Consider the following 10,721-nt stretch of genomic DNA (forward strand, 5'->3'; position numbering starts at 1 on the left):
CCCACTTCCCATCCCCATAAAGCCCTGGTTCCCATGCAGATCAACTCAGGAGTAAGACCAAAAATGGCCATGTGGAAGTAACAAAGCGGCATTTCTCACAAGCCAACAAAATCACCAATGTCTGAAGCATAGTTTGGATGACCACTTTTTAGGGATGACGTAAAATGGATTTCTCACAAGCCAACAAAATCACCAATGTCTGAAGCATAGTTTGGATGACCACTTTTTAGGGATGACGTAAAATGGATTTCAGCTCACATATGGTTAGACTGCTGAAAATTTTTGAATATATAATTATTCCTTTCCTAGCTTTCTCCAACACTCTCCAAGACAGTGTTTAGCCCAAGTGGACTGCCAGGTATTCCTTGATCTCTTCCTTTTCTTACTCATCTCTAGAGCTACCCTTGCCTATGCCACACCCACACCTGGAATGAATTCTTCACTCTCCCCTTCACATTTCCTCCAGTGCCTTCAGAGCCCTACCCCAAAGCTAATTCCTTCAGGAACCTCACCAACCCCTTCAGCTGAAAATAATCCCTCACTCATCAAATTTCTCTGCACACTTTGACCTCAACTTTGTAATGATCTCACTCCCCCTTGTGTAACTATTTTTTTGTGTACATGCCTCTCTCTACTTATGGATTATTAAATCTTCAAGTGAAAGGTCTGTGTCATTTGTACGTACATTTGCTGTGTGTATTTATGTCTATCTACATATTCCTTGCATGAAGTGAGGGCCCTGAACATGGTTAGTAGTTAATAAATAGTTGAATGACTGTTGGATTTCATCCTCTGATCGCTCCAGATTCCTAATTTTCAGATTTCCCCACCAGAAATGCTACACGCACTCTCTCTGATTGCCATTATTCTCTTCCCACCATCCTTCCATTATCACATCATCCCTTTGTCTTTATTACCTCCTGTCCTCTCATTAAATCATCATCATTAAACCATGTTCTTCTTTCCTTCCCCTTTCTACCCTTCTTCTCCCATCACCCTTTTGTGCTCCAATTGTTCTGTCTCATCCCAGAAGGAAAAGTAAGAACAAATGAGTTGGTGGGAGAGCCAGACTAGGTCTTTGGGTGACCATGGCTTTTTTCCTACCTCCTGGGGGATCTGGAACTTCTTGACCACACCCAGCTCATAGTACATCTGGATTCCACATTTCACCAGCTCCAACTCCGTACATTCCAGGTCTGAGAAGTGGAACTCATAGATGTCAAACTTGGTGGGTCCTGGCAGCTCGTCTTTCTAAGGGGAGTGCAGGATTTGGATCAGAATCTCAGGGTGATTATCCATATTAATCCCAGGTCATAAACTCTGGGAGTCTGAGACATAGGAAAAGAATGAGTGGAAGGTCAGAAAGTGGACCTTTTATTACAAAGATACGTTTTGTGAAATGTGATTGTGGAGTGATAAGTGTACATGTGCTTCAATGTGTGTATGTCATGTGTTTTATGTATATATATACACATAATATATACACATACATATATATTTTTTATCCTCAGGATATATATACATACAGGTAGATACATACATACATATATGTATATATGTGCTGAGGTCATGTAGTATAGTGAATAGAGAGCTGGTTTCAGAGTCAGGAAGACCTGGGTTCCAACCTTACCTCTGATACATACTGGTTGTATCACTCTAGGCAAATCATGCAATATCTCAGTGCCCCAGGCAACTCTCTAAGACCAGAAATTGAAAAGAAGGCATTCACCATCATTGATCAAGGGCCATTACTCACCCAGGTGTTTCCTATACCAAGGAAATAACAGGCCCATTCCTTATCCCTACTGTGTACCAATGTATTTGTGTGTGTGTGTGTGTGTGTTTGTGTATGCACATGCCTATGCGAAGAGGGTTTAGTTTTGACAGAGAAAGACAAAGAGCCATCGATCAAGAGGTACAGAGAGAGAAAGAGGGTTGGTAGACCATTCTCTGGGGATGTGCCTGTACCTTCCCACCCACCCCACCTAACCCCTATCGCTTGCCCCACCAGACCACCCCTCCTATATCTGCCTAGCATGAGGGACCCCTTACCAGGATTGCTCTGAGCTCATCCTCATCACAGTCCATGGGTTCCCTCCCCAGGCGTTCTCTTGTTGGCTAAAGAAACAACATAATCCACAGGACAGAGTTAGAGCTTCGGACACTCTGTGAGGCTCCTCACTGCTCCCTCCCTCCTCCCCATGGTACTTCCGCTTATTGGGTTTATGAATGTGATTTTCTGGGGATTCCTAAACTTGCTGGGATGCCATCTTGTGGGGTCACTGGAATCTCTGTTCCCTTGTGAATCAGGAATGTGTCAGTCATACTTTCTGAGACCTTAATCAGGGTCCCTTGGTGTCCTGCTTAGGGGGCAGGTCTCCAGGAAACCAAAGTCAGAGAAACTCATAGTAATAGGTACCAGACCCTGCCCAAGCAGGGGATGTCATTCCTATGACATGCTAGGGGTATATCATCATAAGTCAATGTCTACATAGGTTACTGCATAGAGCAGGGGCCAGTGGCTTCTTTTCATGGTGACTGAGCTGGCCTCTCTATTGTTTAAAAAATATTTTACTTGGACTCTTGAGACAACTGTGCTTTTCCTCACCCCCCACCAGCCCAGGTAGGGCATATTTGGCCCAGATTTCCAAATTTAAGTTTCTCATGGAAGAACACACCACAGAAGGGGGAAATAAAACATTGGTGTGTGTGTGGGGGACCAGGTAGGTGGCACAGTGAATAGAGCACCAGTTGTGGAGTCAGGAGGACCTGAGTTCAAATCTGACCTCAGACACTTGACATACTTACTAGCTGTGTGTCCTTGGGCAAGCCACTCAACCCCAATTACCTCACCTCGCCCCTCCAAAAAAAAAAAAAAAGAAAGCAAAACATCTGGAGCCCAAGAACACAAGGAAATTTGCTAACAATGACCTCCAGTAGATCCAGGCTGGATGTTTAATTTTCCAGGAGTGAATATGAGCAAGTATACTGAGAGGTACAGACATAGGAAGGTATAGAAAGAGACCTAGGAGGAACAGCTCACAAGCACTCAGAGAGGCAGGTACAGTTACCCATGGGGCACACAGACACATTCCCAGGCACAAAGAAAGACACACACAGATACACACAAACACATATACACACATGTAAACTCTATGGAAAATAATACCAGCACTTCCTGGATTTCATCCTTATCACATCTCACGTGGTACAGCACCATGTCCTGGGCAATGTCCTTTCGGTTTTCCAGTTTATTCATCTTGTCATAGGTATCAGGGTTGAGCACAGACCAACCAAGGAATTGTGTTAGAGACTAAAAAATAAACGGAGGCAGGAGCATCATGTTGAACAGTGTGGTGTATCTGCCGTGTATTAAAGCATTAATGTAGTTACTATCTTTATTCACAGTGCAGGGTGGTTTCCATCCTGGAAAGGAACACTTCTTCACTCTCCAGGTTATCAGAGAATTGGAATGGTTTCTTTTTTTTTTTTTTTAAGCAATCAGGGTTAAGTAACTTGCTCAAGGTTACACGGCCAGTTATTTCTGGGTGTGGTGCTGAGTACCTGAGCCTGGATTTGATCCAGGTCATCCCGACACTGGAGCCGGTGCTCTTAATTGCTGAGCCACCTGGCCACCCCTGGAATGGTTTCTTTAGGAAGAAAGGAAGGAATGAAAAAGGAGAGAGAGAGAAAGGAAAGAAGAGAAAGAAGGAATAATGAAAGAAAGTAGGGAAGGAAGGAAAGAAGGAAGAAAGGAAGAAGGGAGAAGGAAAGAAAAGAAAGAAAGAAAGAAAGAAAGAAAGAAAGAAAGAAAGAAAGAAAGAAAGAAAGAAAGAAAGAAAGAAAGAAAGAAAGAAAGAAAGGAAGGAAGGAAGAAAGGGAGAAAGAAAGAAAGGAGGAAGAAAAGAAGGAAGGAAGGAATGAACAAACGAACAAACGAATGAACAAAGAGAAGTGTTTCAGTGGGAATAAGAAAAAAACAGTTCTGAAGAGGCACAAGAAAATTTTTTACTTGTGCCAGGAGGTTAGAAGCTGTAGGAAGGTGATGGAGGAGAAAGGGAAAAACATCTAAGCAACTGAAACTGAATAATCAAAATAAGCAGGGGGTGCTGTAGCTGGCTTGAAATGGTTGTCTAGAGACAATGATCACATTTTTAATGTGAGCGTTTACACCTTGAAAATAGCCGAGTGCTACAAATCCGGGCCTGATTTTTGTTGTTGACTATAGACTTAAGAAAGCAATGGAGAAAATGTTGATTCCGAAGATTAAGCTTCACAAATGTGTTTTTATAATTTTTTTCCCCAGAAAAGTCAGTTATTAAATGTTTTACCAGTATATTCCTGGATATAGGGCGCTTCTTGAAAAGGCAAACATGCCAGATATAACAAGCACTTACTCGTTCTCTTAAGAAATCATGATGGGGATCTGAAGATGTGATCAGGTGATAGACCTCATTAAGTAAGAATCCTGTTGTGCATCTTGTTCCCTAAGAATGAGGCATACCTGACAAAAATAATATCAAAGTAGGATGCCTCTCTAAGACAACCCGAATGTGATGGAGAACATATGGAGTCTTATCAAATTTGATGAATACTACCCACTTCTGCTGATTCATAGAGCTACAAAGAAAATGTCCAGAAGGAATCCAGGAAGTATTTCTAAGGATTGAGGTGTTTTTAGCAAGGAATTAGGAGCTTAAGAGTAAGGCAGATTTGGGAAGTGAATAATGGAATAATGAGATTTAGATTTCTGGCCCATGGCTTAAAATATAAGAATGTTAGACTCTTGGTCAGGAATGGATTTCACATAAGAATACCTGATTTAAAAATAAACAACAACATCTAACAAAATTGTTTGCATTTGACTGAAATCTTATAAACTTAATAAAAAGTGCCTTAAACTTAAAAGCAAGGAGGAAGGAAAAAACTGCCTATGTATGTCCAACAAACTAGAAACCATGGAGAGTATATAGAAATGTAGACAGCTAGAATGTAGAAAGACGAGCAGTAGAGATGCCCAGAATTTCACAGTCGTCAAAATCCAAGAAAAGAGACAGAAATAAAATCTATGGCTGCAGATGCCTATTAAAAAAATTGGAAAAGATCTGAGGGTTTTTAGCAAGTTCAACATGAGTGAACAGTCTGATATCACAGTTAACAAAGATGCTGTGATCTTAGACTTCATTGAGGCAAAACTTCCAGGAATAAGGAGTTGATAATTATACCTCTGCTCTTGTCAGACTGCACCTAGAGTATTCTATTCAATTCTAGACACCCCACTTTTGAAAGGCCATTGATAAACTGGTGGGCATCCAGAATGCTGAATAACCTTGAAATCATGCCATGTGAGGCAGGTAGGTGGTGTAGATAGAGCACTGGGCCTGGAGTCATGGAGACCTGAGTTTAAATCCAGTATCAGACACTTAGCTGTATGTCTTTGGGCAAGTCACATAACCTCTTTTTGCCTCAGTTTCCCTAACTATAAAATGAGGTGATAATAAAATAACACCTACCTTCCAGGGTTGCTATGAGGATCAAATGAGATAATATTTGTAAAGCATTTAACATAATGATTAGCACATAGTAGGTGCTGTATAAATGCTACCTATTGAAGGAAGGCAGTGGGAAGCCTTTACTGAATCATGGTGGAAAAACTCCTTGACCATAAACGTAAAAGTTGAAATACAAATGCAGGCTTTCATAATGTGTTTAATAAATTAAGTTATAGAATAAAAAAATGCTAGCTATCATTGTGAGGATCAGTCAAAGAATGGAAAAGATAATAACGAAATAGAAATTAACATGGCGACGAAAGTAATAATAATAATTTATATTTTATATAGTATTTTTACTTAGTAATTTATATAGTACTTTAAAATTCTCAAAGTGCTTTACCTATATTATCTCATTTGATACAACAAGCCTAGGAGGTAGTTGTTATTATCCTAATTTTACAGATAAGGAACACAGAGCTAAGAGAATGTGACCTTCCCAGGGTCACACACCTAGCAAATGATTGAGGCAAGATTTCAACTTCACTTTTACTTATGTCAAGTCCAGCTCTCTGGACACTCCGAAGGGCTGTCAGATGGAAGAGGGACGAGATTTGTTCTGCTTGACTCTAGAAGGCAGAACTATGAGAAAAGAGTGGCAATTCCAGCAAGGCACATTCTGGTATAATGTAAGGGAAAAAATTCCTGTTGATTGAAGCTATCCAATGGGTTGCTTCAAAAAGTGATAGGTCCCCCCTCAATTGAAGTCTTCAAGGAAATGCTGAAACATTACAATTTCCTGTGTTTTCTAGAGGTTATACCTGCTATAGCTTGGCTTCTGAAATTCTTCTTAACTCTGAAATTCTGAGAATGGTGAGATGACAAGAAACCACTCCATAGACGTGTTAACTTAAATCTTTCAGATTAGAGAGCAGTAGACCTAGTGGGGGCATGTTCACTAGCTTCAAAAACTTGATAGGATAGCATGTGGAAAAAAGCTTGGAAAAAACTGGTTCTACTTGACCCTAAACAGAGGAACTAGGGCCAATAGATAGAAGATCTTCCCAACATCTGTAAAATGGATAACCATACTGGTACTATCTACTTCATAATTATATAATATATTATTATTACTAATAATAACAGCAAAAACTAACCCAGTAAGGGTTTTTTTTCAGAGTTAATGAATTCCCCATCATTGGAAGTCTTCAGGTATAGTCTGGAAAACCACTCATTGGGGAATCAGATTTAGAGCTAGAAGGGGGGCATTTTGGATCATCTAGGCCAACTTCTTCATTTTACAGCCAGGGAAAATGAGAGAACCCAAGAGAGGTTCACACAGAGAGTGAATGATCAGCTAAGGGCATAGCCCTCCATGCCCTCCAACTCCAGATCCACTGCTCTGTCCATCTCACCACAATGCTTACAGAAGAATCAACTTCTGAGTTTCCCTCTAACTCTAAGATTCTATGATGTTCCTTGTCCTCTCCCTGACCAGGACTGTGTCATATTCTTCAGTCGGCAATCTGATGATAGAACAGGCAGAAGAAACTCCTGATGCACTGATTGACCAGGTTTGGAATGAGAAATTGTGAGCTCCTTCAATGCTCCAGTTCTAAACCTGAAAGATGTTAGTTTCCAAAGTTCCATTCCCATGCCCATAACACTTTTTTCTTCAATATTCTGTCCCATAGCCAGAACAATCTGATTCCCAAATGTCTATCCCCATACCTCTGACATTTTGATCCCCAGTGCTCTGTCCCCATACCCAGAACACTCTATCTCTCAAAGGTCTAAACCCATACCTTTAAGACTTTGACCTATAACCTCCTGTTCTCATTTCCAGAATACTCTGATTCCTTAAAGTTCATTCCTGTGCTCAGGACACTGGCCTATAAGGTTCTATTCTCATACCCAGGACAGTTTTTACCTCCATAAGAACTTCATCTTGTTCATCAAAGGGTTTCCCATCTTTCCTGTTGTAAAAAGTAGCAACACCAACAATCTCCTCTTTTTTGTTGACTATGGGCATGGAGAGGACGTTTTTTATAATCCATCCAGAGTCATCTAGTGGCCCTTCCTAAATGAAGACAGAAAGAAGAAATGACCAAGTACTTGGCTTTATTTCTGAATTTGTCACATAGGAAGCATTGACGTTACTGGCTTGCCTCCCAGGCAGAGACAATTTTGTGTGCATCATTTCTGAAGAGAAGCAATTTTTTCCTCAAACAATAGACAATTCTTATCGACAACCAGACAAACACTCACCTGAAATTGAAACATCTCATCTGCAGGAGCGTTCATAATATTACAGATCTGGGGAAAGATCAGAAAAATAATTTCACCAGGAGCAGCTACAGCATCAGATAGAATTTTAAAGAGTTACTTGACCCACAACCTCATACACAAACAATCATGCCTCTAAATGGATGGATGGGCATAAACAAATACATTCATATTCACTAAACCCAAGGGGGGTGGGGAGGATGAGGGAAGATGGCTATGTCCTTAAATAGCTGAGCATAAGTGCCAGTCGCCTAGCATGTGTACCAGTCTCGAGCCTCTAATGACATTAGAATGACCCAAAGAACTTACAAAGCCACTTTCTGCTACGTAGGTTGGGAGGCCACTGGCCAGTGCCCAGTGATCCGCTGGGGGAGTTCTGGGGGAGAGAGAAATGCAGAATAATCTTATCCAGTCTAACATTCAAGGAAGTCCATTCATCAGAATATCTGTATTTAGAACACTTGTGTATAGAATCACACTCTCACACACATGTATATGGGTATTATGGAAGCTCCAGGTGGTGGCAATGGTCATGGAGAAAGAGAGTTGGCTGTCTTTGCATATCTTGATGACATGGACTTAGCCATGACCAAGTGACAACTGTGAAATAGAACTAGACTGAGGGTGGGTCATGAGTCCAGCTCCAGTCAAATCTTTTGTTTTCTAGAACTATTAGATTGAAATGGGCAAATTGGCTAGTTTGCTTATAAGCACTATCAGATCCAGTCCTGGGGAGAAGAGCGGGAAAAACAATGGTACGGTGCAGTGGGAACTAGACTATGAAAGTCATGGGCCACTATGGGGTTGGAGGGTCTGGTTCACATATACTTCTGCATATATTCTTTGTGTACATGACTTGCACATAGATGTACAATTAAGATAAAAGTCTACAGAAGGGCTGGAGGTTTTGGTGTGTGTGTGTGTGTGTGTGTGTGTGTGTGTGTGTGTGTGTGTGTGTGTGTGTGTATGTATAAAGCAGGGTAGGGGGAAATGACAAAGGGGCCTAGGAGCTGAGTATGAGCTAGAGAAGATGAGGATTCTGAAGTCTAGAGTCACATACATATCTATGTATGTGTGTATATGGCTGTGTGTATGTAGGGACTAGTGATTTCATTAGAAATGGTAATTTTCAAGTAAGGAAATTCCCTCTGCTTATGCAGGATGGTACCATCTCTGTAATTTATAGTCTTACAGAATTGCCTAGAAAAGTAAGAGGTTAGATGATTTGCCTAGGGTCACATAACCATTCAAAATTTGAACGCAGATTCATAATAACAAAGTACTTTCATATACTACATTATACTGTAAGACAGATGGGCATATTATATCTCCATTTTATAAAAAGGTAAACTAAGGCTTAAAGGATTTAGACCTGCCTTCTGCATGGTAAGCCTTCTATTTATTTTTAATTGATTCCCCATCACATTGTCCAGGGCAACTATTATAGACCTTAAAAGGGACCTTGAACTTTTCTTTGCAAAATTAATACCATCTATTCCAAGCTCTTTCATGTCCCATGAACCTACATAGGTTCTCACACATCTTTACTTTCATAGAGATGGCCTTCTTTCTTACCAAGGCTAGCCCCTTTATCTTTTCCCATGCTAGCCACTTTTGCCTTTTGGACAGTGTTCCAGCTATCTTCACACTTCCCCTCACCTTCCCCCAACTACATCTTCAATCTTTCCCTCTATACTGGTTCTTCCTCCATTTGCCTCCAAAATATGTTCAGGTCTCATTGGTCGAACACCTTTCTTTAGTCCTGACACTCCCTTAAACTAATGCCCTCTTTCCTCTTCTTCATTGCTTGACTACACTCTTAGAATCATCATGTCCTCTGAAAGGCAATATTTCCCCTAATCTCCCCAGGAAACAGGCCTCTAATTCCTGGTCATCTTCACAACATGCCCTTCTGCTCCCTTTCTAGCTCGCCTTTGTATGTTGTCTTTTTCCATTAGAATATAAGCTTCTTCAGGGCAGGAATTGTCTTACTTGTTTTTATTTGTTTATTCAGATCTATCTCTCTCTCCCCCTCTCTCCCTTCTTCCCTCCTTCCCTCCCTCCTTTCCTAATTGTCTATCCATCTATCTATCCAAACTCATTGTTTCCACTTCTTCACTATCCATTCAGTTCTTAATCCCTCATGGTTTGCCTTCCATTCTCACCACTTTACTGAAATTGGTCTCACCAAGGTCCCCAGAGACATCTGTATCATAAGCTTCAATGGATTTCTTCCTGTCCCCATTCTCCTTGACCACTCTGTGGTATCTGATACTGCTGACTGCCCTTTATTTCTTGATACCATCTCTACCCTTAACTTTCATGAACTCACATAATTCTACTTTCCTAGCTCCTCGTCCTCTGTCTTTTTTTCTGACTTCTTATGCTCCCACATGCCTCATATTGTTCCCTTTCCCCAAAAAGTTATTATTTCTTTCTCCTCAATTTCCTTCTAGCATTTTGCTAGGACTCCACCCTTTGCTCTTACCACATTTTCTTGTATTATAGTTATTTCCATATTTGTCTTTCTTTCTTAGAGTGTAAGCTCCTTGGGAAAATGCATTCCATTATCCATCTTCTTATGCCCCTAAGTGCCTTGCACAAAGTAGATGCTTAATAAATATTTGAATTGAGTGACATCAAAAGTCACACAAAGAGTGAGTGAGAGGGCTGAGACCAACACAGGTCTCATGCCGTTTCTGGGACACTTCCCATTTAACTGAGCTCTCTTCCTGAATGGCAGGTTTCTAATGGACTGTTGAGAAGAATTAGGGGAAATCCAGGGATATCCTTGTCCTGTGGGGTCAAGAATCAGGAGGATGCCCTGTTCTCTTTCATCACTCCAAATGTTTCCTTCGGTTTCTTCATCAACAGATTCTGGACTGGTCAAGGTGGTGTGTGTGTGTGTGTGTGTGTGTGTGTGTGTGTGTGTGTGTGTGTGTG

At 40.9% G+C, this 10,721-nt stretch overlaps 1 protein-coding gene across 2 annotated transcripts in view; it reads right to left on the bottom strand.

Annotated features, from left to right (window-relative positions):
- Positions 1–10,721, bottom strand: part of PDE6B (phosphodiesterase 6B) — a 78,456-nt gene that overhangs the window by 24,503 nt on the left and 43,232 nt on the right. For both annotated transcript variants that reach the window (XM_069074396.1, XM_069074405.1), the window contains 6 exons: positions 8,088–8,154; positions 7,761–7,808; positions 7,423–7,572; positions 3,170–3,313; positions 2,053–2,118; positions 1,105–1,251 (listed from right to left, as the gene is read on the bottom strand). In XM_069074396.1, the coding sequence (XP_068930497.1) occupies positions 1,105–1,251; positions 2,053–2,118; positions 3,170–3,313; positions 7,423–7,572; positions 7,761–7,808; positions 8,088–8,154 (622 nt within the window). The remainder of the gene's footprint in view (positions 1–1,104; positions 1,252–2,052; positions 2,119–3,169; positions 3,314–7,422; positions 7,573–7,760; positions 7,809–8,087; positions 8,155–10,721) is intronic.

Source organism: Petaurus breviceps, unplaced genomic scaffold (genome assembly GCF_028583685.1).
Source record: "Petaurus breviceps papuanus isolate PSGF00001 unplaced genomic scaffold, PetGlider_PUasm1.0 140, whole genome shotgun sequence".
NCBI classification, from domain to species: Eukaryota; Metazoa; Chordata; class Mammalia; order Diprotodontia; family Petauridae; genus Petaurus; species Petaurus breviceps.